General features: G+C 43.5%; 2 protein-coding genes across 2 annotated transcripts; one reads left to right on the top strand and one right to left on the bottom strand.

The window, feature by feature from the left end:
• Window positions 1–330: 330 nt before the first annotated feature.
• Window positions 331–6,450, bottom strand: rrp15 (ribosomal RNA processing 15 homolog). Its single transcript, XM_085364966.1, has 5 exons — window positions 6,417–6,450; window positions 1,702–1,949; window positions 1,191–1,288; window positions 919–1,108; window positions 331–833 (listed from the first exon to the last, which is right to left on the bottom strand). Exons 1-5 carry the CDS (start codon window positions 6,448–6,450, stop codon window positions 696–698), a joined length of 708 nt encoding a protein of 235 aa, XP_085221092.1. The 3' UTR covers window positions 331–695.
• A 1,505-nt stretch (window positions 6,451–7,955) lies between these two features.
• Window positions 7,956–15,332, top strand: rwdd1 (RWD domain containing 1). The gene is made up of 7 exons (XM_085364968.1): window positions 7,956–8,115; window positions 8,935–9,000; window positions 9,635–9,765; window positions 10,883–11,026; window positions 11,109–11,241; window positions 11,326–11,388; window positions 14,807–15,332. Exons 1-7 carry the CDS (start codon window positions 8,043–8,045, stop codon window positions 14,917–14,919), a joined length of 723 nt encoding a protein of 240 aa, XP_085221094.1. The 5' UTR covers window positions 7,956–8,042; the 3' UTR covers window positions 14,920–15,332.
• The last annotated feature ends 1,231 nt before the right edge of the window (window positions 15,333–16,563 follow it).

The raw sequence follows: 16,563 nt of genomic DNA on the forward strand, positions 1-16,563 counted from the left end.
AAGTGGTGGGTGGGTTCTTTTACATTTTGAGAGAAGCCAATTGAGTCTAATAACAGATTAAATGCCATGTTGAGGCTGTCATTTTTAGCATCTACATGGATGTTAAAATCACCCACAATAATTATTTTATCTGAGCTCAGAACTAAATCAGATATAAAGTCTGAGAAATCAGACAGAAGCTCTGTGTAAGGCCCAGGTGGACGATAGATGATAACAAGACTAGTTTTGCAGTTGCCACACCCCCTGCTTGTAGCCACACTGAGATGCCACTGCTCGACTCGTGTACTAAAATCAGTCTGAAAGCAGCTGATGTAACAGGCTGTTCCACCTGTGAGCGTGTAGTACACTCCAGCATGCACACATTTATTGTTGAATAGAAAACTGTTAACATGAAGGATGCATTTCTCCAGTGTCAACAAATAAACAGTTTTGCATTTGAATGAATCTGTGAAGAAATTTGTAGTTTAACATGTTCTCTGCTACAGTCCACATTCAGTATGTTTCACAGTCACCTGTCAAAATTTATTCAGCAACAAATATAAAACTGTACATCTCCAACGCAGCGGTGCACGTGAGCGTGCACGTGTGGGTGCACGGGCGTGTGCTGACGCTAAAGCTCGTCTTTTCAGTTCAGGGTCTCCTGTTGGTTTTTCCCAGACGGTCAGAGCTCAGCCTTTCAGTGTGCACGGCTGATGTCAGATCTGAATCACTGCCTCACTGTTTCCCTCCTGTGGCTCGTCCTGGTCACTGCTTTTGTCCCAGTCTTTCATTGTGGCTCCCATCATGAAGTCATCTCTGAGAACAGTCCAGGCAGGCTTCTCCACAGCAGCGACCTTTGCACGAGCACACACACAGAAACATCAGGATAAACACACTGACAGCAGAGGTACAGAACGAAACAAACATCTGTCAACTCACAGCAGCCTTTTCGGTCTTGCCCGTTGCTCGGACACCTCCGTCTTCCCTCCTCAGCACATCGATGAAGTCTTTCTTTGAGACAGAACAAAGGATCTTTGCCCTCTTCCTGTCTGATCCACCAGCATCCTTCACCTTTTCCTGCACAGTTTTCTGGTGTTTCCTGACAGCGTTGAACAGCTGAACCACCCCTCTGAGTGAAGGAGGACCACATTAGAACAGATGCTCGGTTGCATATACGTCAAACAAAGACACAAAGCAAACGGAGTGGTCACCTTGTAGCAATTCTCTGTAATGCTTTCTCAGTCTCGCGGTCCGTCACTATGTCAGGTTTCTCCCTGCACATCTGCTCCCACGCTTTCTTCTCGTCAGCCTGTTAGGGACACACAATCTTTGGGTTTTCAAGGCTTAGAAATAAACGTGTTGCTTTTTTGAAAGTGTTCAACAACAAGGAGAAAATGAATGAATATATATTTTCAAACACAGCTGGTCACAGTGCAGTTTTGATTTTACATTATTATGTGGATGAACATTGTGAGCAGAGCACAGTGTCTAAGGTCTGCCTGCTTTCCTGATTGGTTCCTGTGTTCAATCACTAGTTTATACTTATGGTCGTCTTTAGAGCCAAAACATGAAAATAAACTCGCCTACTTATTATAACTTGTTATTATAAGTCGAACGTTGTCATTTCTTGTCGACAGTGATGAACAAATGTGGAAACTGTGCTCGGTGAGTGATGAACATCTGCTCGGACACATCATCCTGAGCCTGGGACTCGGCGCTCACCTGTTTCTTCCTCTCGAGCTGCTCCTGTCTCTCTGCTGCCTTCATCTTTTCCAGCTCCTTGTTCTTCTCCAGGATGCCGCTCGTGGTTTTCTTCCCGAGGATCTTTGCCATGGCTTCAGCCCACCCAGTGCTGGCATCTTCATTATGTTCATTTTCATCCTCTTCTTTCTCTTCATCATTCACTCTTTCACCTTCACTCTCTCCTTCAGAATCAACCTTGCCTTCAGACCAAAGAGCCATGCTGTCACCTGATTCACACAAAGAAATGATGCAGTGAACTACAAACTCTCGCTGACACAGTAGAAGCATTTTGATTCATGCTAAAATATCCGACAATCCCAGAAAGTTGATCCTGTCCTGATGAACCGAGCGTCTGATTTCATCCAAAGGTTACAGACGTGTTTACTCCACCACAGCGACAAGAAGACCTTAACTGGCAGAAACACATAAACACTGTTTATGTGTGGACATTAGTCCTACCACATGCAGACAGGTGATGATGGGAGTAAAGACGGTGGAGAAAAGTTGATTTATTTGACTTCTTGGATGCAAACGTTTGAAATCACATTTAAATGTTGATTGTACACAAGAAGATTTTCAGTAAAGTTTATTGAGATTCGGATGCTTAGCGATAAAAACTGTACTAATAAATGTGTGAATGAGGGAAGTTGTGCCGCGTGCAGAGAAACGCTATCTAAGAACCTTTCAACATAACAGCTGCAGTGGTGATGACACTGTGTCTACATAAAGATACCAAGAAGTGCAGAGAGGTGAAGCAAAACATCCAGAAACGGCGGCGCTCGTTACTGCGATCGATATTTAAACCTTTGCTGGAAACAGCCGGAGGGAGTCGGCTATCAAAGCACCTGACGGATAAACTCACAGTGAAGAAAAGCTACGTTTGGAACAGCTGCCATCCACGGTGTTTGTCCCACACAGCAGAAATCTACAGACGTGTAACTGATGCAGCGTTTCAATCACAGTGATCCTGGAACAACAGGGGGAGTCTAACAGGGGGTCAACTACACCCTCTTTATTTCAGCACCTCTGTCACATTATATGTTTTCACTTTAAATTCGCTAAATAAATGAGATTAATATTTCAATATATAAAAATAAAAGCTCTTTACCCCCAGACCAACAGAAATGCACCAGTACAGCTGTTTAATGAAAGTTAATGAATGACTAAGCACTACAGCAGCGGTCCCCAGCCCCCGGGACTCGGACCGGTACCGGTCCGTGAGAGTTGAGGCTCAGGTGTTTTCAGTGTTTTTATCGGTTTTCAGCGTGATTTTGTTATCGTTTTTATCATTAACTTGGTTTTCCTGGGTCTTTCATGTGTGTTATGAATAAATCTTCTTTTTTCTGTACCGGTACTGGTTTTATTTTGTTGTATTTATCCGCGACACCTTAAAGGCCGGTCTGTGAAAATATTGTCGGGCATAAACCGGTCCGTGGCACAAAAAAGGTTGGAGACCGCTGGGCTACAACATCACAGCTGTAGGGCAGACTTCAGGATGCTGACGTGCTTGTTTTCACCATATACGCCTTTAAAGGCTCACAGATACAAACTCATCCATTCACTTGCACATGAACATACGTCCTCCTGTACGTCTCCACTGCCCAGAAGACAGTGGAGATTATTGTGGACTTCAGGAAGCACACAGCCCCACTCCCCCCCATCATCCTGACTGACACCCCCATCACCTCTGTGGACTCATTCCGCTTCCTGGGTACCACCATCACCCAGGACCTGAAGTGGGAGCCCACCATCACCTCCGTCATCAAGAAAGCCCAGCAGAGGATGTACTTCCTGAGGCAGCTGAAGAAATTCAACCTGCCAACACGGACGATGATGCAGTTCTACACTGCAATCATCGAGTCCATCCTCACCTCCTCCATCACCGTGTGGTACGCTGGAGCCACTATCAGGGACAAACAGAGACTGCAGCGTGTTGTGCGCTCTGCTGAGAAGGTGATTGGCTGCAGACTCCCATCTCTGCAGGACCTGTACACCTCCAGGACACTGCGGCGTGCAGCTCGGATCTCAGCTGACCCTTCTCACCCTGGACACAGTCTGTTTGACCTGCTCCCCTCAGGCAGGAGGCTCCGGTCCATTCGCACCAGAACCTCTCGCCACCAGAACCTCTCGCCATAAGAACAGTTTCTTCCCCTCTGCTGTTGGACACATGAACAATAAACGTACGACTGTTCCCACCACTAACACATGACCCTACGCTGTGTCACTGCATCATTCCATGTTGGCACTGATCACCACCTGCACTCATGCACATATCTTTCTACTTAGCACTTTTAATTCTTATTCTTACTTTTATTTTTTCATGTCTATTTAAGTGCTATTTATGACAGTATGTTTGCACTGAAGCACCGCAGCAATTTCCTAATGTTGTAAACCTGCTCAACATTTGGCAATAAAACCCTTTCTGATTCTGATTCTGATTCTGATTCACTTACGTCCTCTGTAACGGACGTCTGATTTGTGGTCTGTATCTTTTGGCTCATTCGAGCGATCCTAACAAGTCCTGATGGACGACATCGAGGACATCCTGGACTTTGAGCTCTCTTTATTTTTCCTCAGTTCTCAGAAGGATGAACTTTATTTTATTTAACATTACTGTATTTGAGATGATTTTATTTTCCCATTAATGAATATTTTCTTTAAATAATGTCATTATATCACTGCAGGCTCAGGGTTTGGGGTTTTTGTTTTTTGGACAGATGTTTTAAACAGTTCATTTTGAAGACCTGCACTTTTCCCCCCTTTGGAATATATATTATTGATCATAGTAACACAAAAGTATTTCTTACCTGATTTCTCGATTAATTAATGGAACAACTGATAGAACATTCAGTGACTAACAATCAGAGTCTACATGAGAGCAGCCAGCATAGTTCAAGAGAGAAGCACAGCGAGGCTCATGGTTTGATGAACAGTATTATTATTATTCTAAGAGTCTGTAACGATCAAACTACAAACACTTCATGAAAGCACAAAAATTAACATGACTAATCCACAACTACTGTGACAGCTTAGAGCAGCAGCACAGGTAACACTCTACAAACCATGAGTTCACTTTAAAAGGCAAAAGTCCAACTACTGCATCACTTGGAAAATTCAAGTTGGATAAACAATAATAAACAAATAATGACCTTTCAGCTGCTGGAAGCTGTTGCTGTGCTCCACAGGTGTGTCGGGGCTCGAGCCACAGATGGTTTGTGATTAGCTCTGGATCTTTAAAGAATTGTTTATTAAAGTCACACCTGAAACAGTCACATATCTGTGTGAACCAATTACAGCTGAGCATCCCTCAATAGGTCCAACCTCGTACGAGCACCTGATTGGTCTGACCAACGGGGTTTAACGATGCGTGGGACTCCAGCATAAGCGTTACAACAGCGTTTATAAGAACATCAGGAGGAACTCTGAGACGCTGTGAAATCCCACAGCAGCTCAGGGTGATGTCATCCTGCAGGGATGGTTTACACATGACAGTGAGTAACCATGGAAACGCAGGGGATGTTTTAAATTTCATGAACTGAAAAATTAAGCCTTGACTTGAGTTCATTTGGTGTAATTTCTCTGTTTACTCGTGCACGTTTGACTCCTGTGCTCCTCACAAATATGCACGTTTGTGCCGTAACACAGCAGAGTGACCGCTACGATCTTTTTATGTTGCATGTTTACCGAGGATCAAAGAAAGCTATTGGACATTTGAAGATACTTCACAGAAAAGCTTGAAATAAATCAGATGTAGATTTTAACAGAGTGAAAAATGAAATCCTGCAAAATGAAGAAGAAAACATAAAATGACAAAAGAGGAAGTGCTGTGACTGAAGACAGACGTCACTGTGTGCAGTCTACCTCTGCAGCTGAACTAAATGTTGGCCTATAGCTCACATTCACCACTGACTTTGTTTGCTGTTTAGCTCTTGTGTCTTGGCAGAGTGCATGAGTCATTTTGCTTTTCTGCAGTCTGATATTTGAGGTTGAGTCAGTGTGTATAAAATAAGTTGATGCCTTAATAATCCCATCAAACTAGATGGTGGTGGCGTTTGATCGGCACATGCTGACTGCATTCTTTTCATAACCAGGTCAGGAAAGAGAACAGGAGGAGCGAGCAAAGGAGAAGAGATGCAAAATGAGGGACACCACAACAGCAGGAAAGACGAAGAAGAGGTGAGCATCAGAAAGAGGGCATACAGTTCAAACGCAGCAATCGTGGTGCAATAAAAGCTCCGAGGCTGGTAAAAACTCTGTACTGGCAAATAAAACTGTAACAAACAAGAAGGACTCAAATTAATGTTCTTCTCAAGCAGGAATCCAAAAGATTTCAGGGCTGGGCCAAGTCCTCAGTGATGCTAGCGACGCCCCTGTTGATCGTTGTTGTCTGAATACCGACGCAAATGCGGTGTTCGTGTGCGATTCACGCGTGATTTGTTACACTATTTACACTTAGTACGATGTAAACGCTCGCATTCAAAGAGCAGGTTACAGGAGAAAAGTTTCGCTCATTTTCTACCAGGTGAACAGACGGACTTTAAATCCATCCTGTAACCACAGCAGACCATTCATGTCTCTGCTGCTGTGTTAACAATAACAGCAGAGACCGCCTTTAGTGCTGTTGTTGTAAGAATCTTCGAGGCCGTGCGGCTACAATTAGCAGCAATAATAAAAACGTGAATTACAAAACTCACCGGAGTCCAACGCGTGTGCTTCCACCAGAGACATTGTGTGTTACACTACGTCGTTTCCGTAGAGTACAACTAACCGCCCGTCAAAGGTTCCGTCCAGGAATTCCGATTTGTTCTACACGTATGAGGAAAAAGCTTCTTCGTGTACTCGCCAATAAAACCCAGAGAAATAAACACAGCGACGTTTGTTCTGTCTGCAATGGTAATGAAATGGCTTATTCGGGCCATTAGAGGTTGAAGCGGGCCGGAAGGATCTGGAACAGGGTTCCGTGCTGTGCCAAAGTTAACCCGGTAGAAAGTGTAGCTCCGGCTGTGTCCCAGTTCAGACTTTTTTCTCTCCATCTTTATTTCAAGAGGAACAGTAACAACAAATATAAAACACGGAGGAGACAATGTACTGCAAAATTATGATACAATGGAAGAGTGCGCCAAATTAAACAGGTAAGATGCATATCAAAATTAAAAGGGGAAAATAAGAAAAAGGAATAAAAAAGAAAAGAAAAACAAGCGAGAGATACAATGACATTGAATCATTAAACGGGGACATTAAACACACAATCATTACATTATTACATTACAGATATTTACGGTTTTAAAAGCTTTTTTGTTGTGAGAGGAGCAAATTGTATTCACAGAGTTCAATTTCTTTCCTAAAAGTGAGAAAGTGAGGTTCATTGCTTGAGAACTTTTATGGTCTTTGGCGAGGAGTAAAATCAGATTAATGAGGTAAAAAGCATTCGAGTCTTTCCTACTAAGTCAGTGTAACCAAATAACACATTTTGGTAAAAAAGCACAAAATTTGATAAGATGTTCTTAGAGATGAAACCACAAAATCTACGTAGAGGTACAAGACCAGAATAGATGTGAGCAGGACTCTGGGGCGATCTTACAGAAGGAGCAAAGAGTGTCTACATCCCTCTTACATTTCTGAGGGAAGCATTTAACAGGGTAGAATCTATGAATTAGCTTAAATGAAATTTACTTCACTTAGTAAGGAGGAATTTTTTTTGGCAAACGCCAAACTTTCTTCCAGTCAATGTCCTAAAAAAATAGACCAGAAAGAAATGGAAGGAGGAATGGAGACAAGTGACTCTTAAAAAAGAGACCTAATCTTGGCATTCACACCTGTACAAGAGGAGAAACTAAATAAATACCAACAAAAGTGCGAAATAAGATTTGGTAATTTGACTGGTTCTTATATCTCAAAGTCCTTTGTACAACTCGACTCATTCCCCCACTCAGACAAACACTTTCGATACGCCCCCTGTTAGTAAAACGGTTCCTTTCCCTTATCTATTTATTTATTGTTTATTTGTTTTCCTCCAAATGATAATTGGTAAACGACCATTTCCCGATTGTTTTTTTTTTCCACTCATTCATAAAGAAAAATCACACGGACGCAAGTTTTTCTCTTTTTCTTGTGTGGAGCGTGTGATCTACACAAGTCCAGGAGGTGGCGGTAATGTACGTTCAAAGCTGGTTTGCGACCCCCGCTAAACCCGAAAAGAAGAAGAAGAAGAGGCGGATCGTCGAGATCGGCGATCGACTGTTTCAGCTGAGTACGCAGCACACAGCGAACGCATTGGTGATGATTTTACGAACTTCCAGATAACCTGCAGCTTCACAAACATGACAGACTACGCCGAAGAGCAGCGGAATGAACTCGAAGCCATAGAGTCCATCTACCCAGACTCCTTTACAGGTCTGAATGGCACGTAACGTTAAGTAGGATTGTAGCACGAAAGTAGTAGCTAGCTCATAGCTAGCAAGTACACGTTACTTAGCTTGCTGGTCTTGATGCATGCTCAGTGATCCAGGTAAGGAAATCCCAGAAGGTTGATTCTGTTCATCTGGACGTTTTCAGCGGGAGAAACGTTTCATCCAGGGGACTTCTTCAGTCTCAGCTGACTGCAGGTTTCCAACCTTATAAACAGAACATTTGTACAATGACTGAAACCTTTCACGTGAAAAGGGAAAGACCATCTCTGAAACGAGGAGGGGACCTAAGGGTACACCTGTGTGCATCTTACAATGCTGTGATTGCAGCCATCCCCCAACTCTCTGTGAATGACACTCACCAATGGTTGTTGATCAATGGTCATGAGAATTTGCAGAACTGACCTCCCAGCCCGTTGTTAATCAGCTGTGCTGGTTTCAGTCGTTGTACAAATGTTCTGTTTATAAGGTTGGAAACCTGCAGTCAGCTGAGACTGAAGAAGTCCCCTGCATGAAGCGTTTCTCCTGCTGAAAACGTCCAAATGAGGAGCATCAACTTTTTGGGATTAGCTTGCTGGTGTTCTTGTGTTTGTGAAAGGATGCTCATATTAATGTCAAATGTTAAAATACTAATACTATTTCTATTAGCACGCGGTAGCTGTTGGGAAAAGCAAAGCTTGCCTGAAGTCTTTGTATCCAAATCTTTATTATTTCTGGTTGGTAAAATCGTGAAATATGCCTTAGTTACCCAGCCACTTATGAAATCATGGTAATAGTGATGTTACTAATGAATGTGTACTTGCAGTGCTCTCAGAAGATCCAACCAGCTTCACCATCACGGTCACGTCTGATGCCGGGGAGAACGGGGAAAGTAAGTAAACTGATGAATGTGGTTGGAAAACGGTGTGTTGCTAGCACTGCAGCTGTTATTATGTCAGGTGTGTATGCATGTGTACATTTATAGCATATATTTAAAAGCAACTTAGCATTTGAAATGGATCATGATAATAGAACAGTATTGTAAAACCTCTGGTGTGAAATCCATGACCGTTGAGCCCGTCTGTGACTACTGTCTGACAGCAGTTGAAGGAACACTGGTCCCAGTGATACTGCTTTGCTTCTAAGGATGTTCCCCTGCATGGTCGCAGGATCAGTTATGTTATCAGAACTGTTCTTGTGGGGTCTTAGTAACACAGCAAAGGCCACTTTAACGCACCCCACTCAGGGCCTCCAGGAAGGCTGGGTAGGCTGCATGGTTGATTGATGAGCACGAATAACAAGACCCTTTACTTGACCAGAATGAAAGCAATCCTCTCGTCCACTAGTGAAAACCCCACTATGCTGGCACTAAGCTGGGGGGGTACACGTATATCCACCTGTTTGACTTTACACGTAGTGAATAAAGAATAAATGAAAGTTTTATCTTTAGTTAAATAATAAAAAGAACTTTTTCATTGTGCACTTGTAAAGTTGTGGAACATGAACTGTCTGTTGTCTTTTTGCAGCTGTGGAAACAACTTTAAAGTTTACGTATGTAGACAAGTACCCAGACGAGCCCCCGCTGTGGGAAATCTATTCCCAGGAGAACTTGGAGGAGAGTGACGCAGAAGATATCCTCACACTATTACAACAGCAGGTCTGTCATTGGATTTATCTGAGCAGTCGTGGGTCTGGTGCTGGTTGAGGGCTAATTAGTGGCTTCTAGATCTTTCCAGATGCTTGGATGGAAGCCCAGTGCCTTGGATGACAGCTTCACTGTTGCGTGTCTACATTTGTGATGTAGCTGAAGCTCAAACCTCATTAAGAGGAATCTGTGAAGAAATGCTGCCGAATCTTAAAGCTTCAGACATTCGTACAGCTGGTCCATGGGCACGACTACAGTAACATTGTAATGAAATATGGGTGCATACTAATAACACAATAACAGTGTATGTTCATTGAACTGTGCAGTGATGCCTGTCAGACATGTAGCGAGATGGAGACAACTTTAAATGTTTCCAAAGCGTTTAAAAGGATTGATATATGTGTTCTTTTTATCAGTGTAACTCAGAGTATCAGATTGATGCTTTATACTGGCCATACACGAGCAGTCAGAAGCTTGGACACACCTTCTCGTGTGATGGTTTTTTACATTGTAGATTCTCACTGAAGGCATCAAAACTATGATTGAACACATGTGGAATTATGTAGTAAACAAAAAGTGTGAAACACCATAATACTGTTTCAGGCTTGAAGGAGTTCCCACAGATGCTGAGCACTCGTTGGCCCTTTGCCTTCACTCTGCGCTCCATCTCATCCCAAACCATCTCCACTGGGTGTAGGTCAGGTGACTGTGGAGGGCAGGTCACGGTGCAGCACTCCATCACCATGTGATGTCTTCATGTTGTACCTACAATGTCCAAAGTGCTAAAAATAAAGAAAAAACATTGAATGAGAAGCTGTGTCCAAACATAGATATCCATGTGACAACGCAGCAGCGGGAGGATGCACTTAATGAGAAAATTTACTTTCAATTTTGTATTTTTTATGTGAACTGAAGAAGCTTCACAGGTGAAACATCTCCAAGAACCTTACAGAAGCTTGCTTTCCAAGCCCCTTAAACTACACAGCAATAATAACAATCAAAATGTAGGTGACGTCAGACGTCTCTCCATCGCCTTATTGCAAAAAGAAAAAGAATTGAACCAAAAGTGTTGAACTGTTCTTGGACAGTTGGTGAAATGTGGCTTTGTATGTTTGTGTTCACTGTGCAGGCAGAAGAAAACTTGGGCATGGTGATGATCTTCACCCTGGTTACAGCTGTTCAAGAGAAACTTAATACAATTGTTGATGTGATGAAAAATAGGCAAGAAGAGGAAAAGCGGAGGAAAGAGAGAGAGGCCCAGGAAGCAGAGAAGGTAGAACCCAGACGGGATTCATGACCATTCACTCTCTGCAGCCAAGGTTTTATTTTATTATAACAGTAGTTGCTTTCAACAGGTGGCTTTCCAGGGAACAGTGGTAACCATTGAAAACTTCCTGGCATGGAAAGCCAAGTTTGAGCTGGAAATGGCTGAACTGAGGAGAAAAAGACAGAAAGAGGAGGAGCAGGCAGGAAAACCCAAACTGACAGGTACACGGTGTTACTCAAAGACACCAAAAACTGTAAAGATGATGATGTACGTGTCCTGACTGAAGACTGTGCATCTGTCACCAGGTAAACAGCTGTTTGAGAGAGACCACAACCTGGACACATCTGACATTCAGTTCCTTGAAGATGGTAAGGACTGTTTCTGAGTGTTGTGCTTCTTTTTGTTGTGAGGACTAAAGTCATTTATAGGACAGTGGAATCTAAACATAACACTTGTGTGGACATCTGTGTTTGCAGGTAATCAGTAGGCACGTGATCAGTCGTGGCCATCTTTGTGATGGGCTGATGGATCCTTGTTTCATTCGGGATGGTGGTTTCGACCTCCTTCCTTCCTCTCAGTGTGCCGTGTCTGGGGTGAAACCCTCGCTTTCTTGCCTCGGTCTCAGTGGCTTCCACCTTTTCCTTTGGCCATCCTATTATCCCAGCAGTGTTGATTGCTCGGATCTCGTTCTTCCCGTTCAGCCGATCCTCGGGGCTCGCCTTATTCTCTGCGGGTATTTGGTGGTTGCAGTTTTCCGAGGTTCCTCTTTACGGCTTCCATTTTCTCGTGGGATTAAAAGATACTTATAGCTGTACTCAGTATCTGCAATTCCCGACCAACATTTCTTTGTTACCATCCGAGTACGTTTCTCCAGTCCAAATGACATTCCGATGTCATTGCTGTAGATCCCAGCGGTGTCAGCTGACAGGTTTATCCTTCGGGAGTATGAGGTGTCTTGTCTGTCATTACAGGGCGTTAGGTACGTGTAGCGACGGCCATGTGGTCGGCAGTTTCTGGTGGATGCTGCCCTTTGTCACAGATTCTGTTATGGACGGCATCCAGTAGGGGTGCAACGATACACAAAATTCACGGTTCGGTTCGGTTCGATACTTTGGTGTCACGGTTCGATATTTTTTCGATACAAAAAAAATGTTCATGCCTTTTTAATTTGTCATTTATTAAAATTATAAATATATATTTTAACTCAAAAGTACAGTTTTTAAATTTAACCCTAACCCTTGTGCGTGTTTTTTATTTTGACAGCGAATGCGCACCTGCGGACCACTTATGTGCAGCCCTGGTTATTTAGCTCGTCATATTGCAGCCACAGAAATTATTTTGTCCATGAAACCATAAAGCTGCACTTTCTTTTTGCCTTATAGTCTGATTTGTCATAACTTCTCCGTTTTGTGGTAAGCTTTTCTTTGGCTGTCACTTCTTCACCCTGACCTGTCTTATTTGGCTCAGCAGAACTAAAATATATATCTGTCTGTGAAGGTTCTCAGTCATCCAGGTCATCGTAGTCAAATATAAATCCTGCTGCTTTTACACACGGACTCACATAAGCTCAGCGATTCTCTGCGCGATCAACCTCTCACATGTTTAAGCTTGCTGCGGGAGATTTCACTTGTCATGTTTGCATAGTAAGCTAACGATTAATAAGACGATGTCAGAGGAATTGGTGCACAAATTATCATCACTCACAGATCAGTGCTGTCATTGCAAAGTGAAAGCAAAAAAACAAGCGCAAATTCAAACGCGACTTCAATATGTCACATATTGACAGTGGCTCATCGATGCCAATGACATAATTACCCAGCTACATTTCTGAAAGAATGCAAAAGCATTGACATATATTTTTCCTACAATAGCCCGACGGGCAGGGAAGAGATAGATTTTGGTAGCCCGACTGAAAAGATCGCTAGCCCCGGGACGTCGGGCTAGCGATATTGCGAGCCCTGTATCTGATTGAGGAATCACTCATCTTTGGAAAAGAGAGTTTATTACAGAGAAATGGCTCTTTCCAAAATAAAAGCTATACTATCCGCTTCTTCTGGGCTATATTCTCAGCAGCATAAGGAGAATCATGTGCTAACAGCTGTCTAAATGACTCGGCTAAAGTTAGTAGCATGCTTGTTGTTTTTGTCTTTGCACTAGGATGATGTCAGCGTAAATGTGCAGTCATATTCGTTGTGTTCCCACTAGTGCTTTCAGGTTAATCTCGTTGAAATGACCTTAACGCCACAACACGGCAAATCTCCGTTAACGAGCTACCGCCGATCGCTCCGTGCATGGGGCTAGACGGCCAACACGTTAACGAGCTAACTGCGCTAACACACTAGTTCCCACCCATGTAATTGAGCATTGCATGGCACATCCAACATACTGTTTTACTTTAGTCCATGACTCGCTTACCTTCAGGGTCATACGTCACATGAAAACCAAAATAATTCCAAACGCCAGATCTGAATGAGGGTGGGGGAGGTTCATGTTGCAAGGAGAGCTTAACTTCTGTCTCGCTAGCTTGCCCTGCGCTCTTCCTTCTGATGATGCTGTCTGTGTTGAGCGCTCAGTGAATCTGCGTTCGACTACTCCGCCTAGGCTGCACTGTCGAGCCTAGGCGGAGTAGTCGAACGCAGATTCACTGAGCGCTCAACACAGACAGCATCGTCAGAAGGAAAGTTGATAAAATAAATTACAAATGTTGTATTGTTCATACATATGCGTACCGAACCGAAAGCACTGTATCGAACGGTTCAATATCGATACGAATATCGTTGCACCCCTAGTATCCAGGTGTAGCAGGTAGTGGAGGGTCTCTGTTTTGGTGGCATCAGGGTTTCAGCTGTGCTTTTTGCGAATGTTGTGGTTCTGTTGGCTTCATCAGGTGGTGACCTCCAGCTTTCACTGGAGCAGTTTGCTGCTGAGTGTGAAGCAGTTGGATTCAAAATCGGCACCTCCGTTTCCGAGACCTTCTCAGCTTGAAAGGGTGGAGTCAAACTCTGTGTCAGGGACGAGTTACTAGTAGGTCGGGGTTTCGTTTACAAGTGAGGGCAGAGTGGAATGTGAGATTGTCAGAAGGATTGAGCCACGGACTTCGTATCATCTTGTTTTGGTGAGGAGAGCTTAAAAGCAAAGTTGTTGATTTACTGCGATCTTCCTTCCTGCCCTCACCTGTGCTCATGAGCTCAGCCTAGTGACCAAGACGACAAATTTGCAGATACAAGTGGCAGAAGTAAGCTTCCTCTCCTTTAGCGATAGACTGAGGAGCTCAGCTGAGAGTAGAGCCGCCAGCCACAGCGAAAGGAGTCAGTTTACGTGGTTCAGGCATCTGACGAGGAGGCGCCCCCCCCCCCCCCGACCTCCTGGGTGAAGTATTCTGGGCGTGTCCTACTTGGTGGGTGCACTCATACAGACCCAGGACTTGCTGGACAGATTATATGTCTTGGTTGGCTTGAGAACAACTCATTGTCTGCCCAGATGAGCTGAAGAGCCAGGGTGATGGAAGTGTGGGCTTCAGACCCCGGTGACCCGAACCTGGATAAGTGGCAGAAAATGGATGGAATTGTGTTTGTGTAGCTCGGGAGAAACGGGATTGGCAGCAGGCAGACACGTGAAAGAGAGAAAAAAACGTGACTTTCTAAGATCTGATTTGCTGTGTCAGAGTCACAGATCATCTGGATCTGTTGGCTCAGTCAACAACTCCCAGTCAGAGAACAGCATTTAGTAGGAATAATCTTTTTCCTGTGAAGTTTCTTCTAACCCCGTGGCTTTCTTCTTATGCAGCTGGAAACAACGTTGAAGTGGACGAGTCACTATTCCAGGACATTGAGGACTTGGATTTGGATGAAGATGACCCAGATTTTGACCCTATAGAGATGGGTAGTGATGAAGACTAAAGGCAGAGCAGGACGGTGGAATCAAAGGCTTCAAGCATGATCAGAGGAACATGCTGCTCTTGTCCTGGACGCCGTCTTCTGGCCATTAAGGACATGTCTGCTTTTTTTTATTTTACAAAACTCCGAATGAAAGGAGAGGAAATTGTTTAAAAACACTCAACAGTTGGTGTTTATTTCAACTGCCTCGATTAAGTCTGATAAAAATGTGTGTTCCCTCTGGGGCTTTGTCTTTAAGCTCATCCCAGTATCAGCAAGTTTCTGCCCAGTTGAAGGCACTAAACTGTCAGGTATGGCCAGAGAATAAAAGTCTTGCTTTGCTGAGGTTGAAGTAACTATACTCTATTACACGTGACCGCATTTCCAGAAAAACTAGAATATTTTCCGATGTGCAGTAAAAACATTCTGTGACAATAAATCAGGTGAGCAGTTCTTTACGTGACCAAAGTAAGATTTTAGTAGTTGGACTGACCAACTCCAAATTTGAATTTGATGGCTGTAACACTGTGGGAAAGTTGGGCATGTTTAGCAGTTTCTTACATCAGTTTTCCTTCAAATAATTTAATTTAGAAGTGAGTCTAAGATGTGTAGCAGTGGTTAGCATTGTTGCTTCAATGGATAAGGTCCTGGGCCGGAGCCTTTCTGCATATACACACACACACACACACACACACACACACACACACACACACACACTACTGATTAAAAAGTTTTGAACAGCCCAATTTTTCCAGTTATTTATTGCAATTCAAGTTTAAGTCCACTAAATATCTTGAAATAGAACAAACAAGTGGTGAACTGCCAGGTTAAAATAAAAGATACCCAAAAGTGAAAAATAATGTACATTTCAGAATTATACAAAAAGGTCTTTTTCAGGGAACACAACATGGGTTAACAATTTAAAGCTGCTCTGCAGCAATTGAGACTCAGGTTAGTGCTACTAATTCCTGCAGGTACAGCCCCTCTGTGTGCTGGGCACACTGTGGTACCAGACCCTCGTGAGCATCAGTTGAACATTATTGTACTGCAGAAAGTAGCGTGTTGGTACAGAAATGGTGACAACAAGACGATTAACAATGGAAGAGAGACAGACCATCATAACACTTCAAATGTAGGTTTGTCCTACAGAGAAACTGCAAAGAGTGAGTCCAGTTTCCTTCATCATCCAAAGGCTCAGAAACAAACTGTGACAGGAGGGGGTCTGCAGACCCAAAGACACGACTGTATCAGTTACAGTGTGATGGCGGCTCACAGGACAACAGCTACAAGCAGCTTAATCGTGGTTGTAGTGAGAAGTCTCAGTTTCAGCTGTGAAGAGAAGACTTCCTGCTGCAGGTTTGACAGGACGAGCTGCAGCAACATCACAATAAGACAAAGAGGCTTGGCTGGGCCATAAACTCCACCACTGGACTACTGCAGACTGGAAGAAGGTCTTATGGACTGATGGATCAGAATTTGGAATCTTTGGTTAAGTGTTATCAAACACAGAGGTGATCACTGAGCAGCTACGTGGTTTCACTCCATATGTGACGTTTCCTTTGACAGTGTTGATGAAGACTGAAGGTGTTGCACTGTCTCTTTAGACAAGAACTGTGTGTATGACAAGGTTCCTATATAGTACATTTCTGGTGTACTTGACCCCAAGTA

The sequence above is a fragment of the Diplotaxodon limnothrissa genome, linkage group LG11 (genome assembly GCF_057381915.1).
Source record: "Diplotaxodon limnothrissa isolate DT_005_m linkage group LG11, D_limnothrissa_male_GT1.1, whole genome shotgun sequence".
NCBI lineage: Eukaryota > Metazoa > Chordata > Actinopteri > Cichliformes > Cichlidae > Diplotaxodon > Diplotaxodon limnothrissa.

Excerpts from the sequence above, each read along its gene's own strand:
- rrp15 (XM_085364966.1), bottom strand. The coding sequence starts at position 6,450 with ATGTCTCTGGTGGAAGCACACGCGTTGGACTCCG. Across the intron at positions 1,109-1,190 it reads TTACAGAGAATTGCTACAAG|AGGGGTGGTTCAGCTGTTCA; the intron begins GTGACCACTCCG and ends TCCTTCACTCAG. Across the intron at positions 834-918 it reads GCAAGACCGAAAAGGCTGCT|GTCGCTGCTGTGGAGAAGCC; the intron begins GTGAGTTGACAG and ends GCTCGTGCAAAG.
- rwdd1 (XM_085364968.1), top strand. The coding sequence starts at position 8,043 with ATGACAGACTACGCCGAAGAGCAGCGGAATGAACTCGAAGCCATAGAG. Across the intron at positions 9,001-9,634 it reads TGCCGGGGAGAACGGGGAAA|CTGTGGAAACAACTTTAAAG; the intron begins GTAAGTAAACTG and ends GTCTTTTTGCAG. Across the intron at positions 11,389-14,806 it reads CATTCAGTTCCTTGAAGATG|CTGGAAACAACGTTGAAGTG; the intron begins GTAAGGACTGTT and ends CTTCTTATGCAG.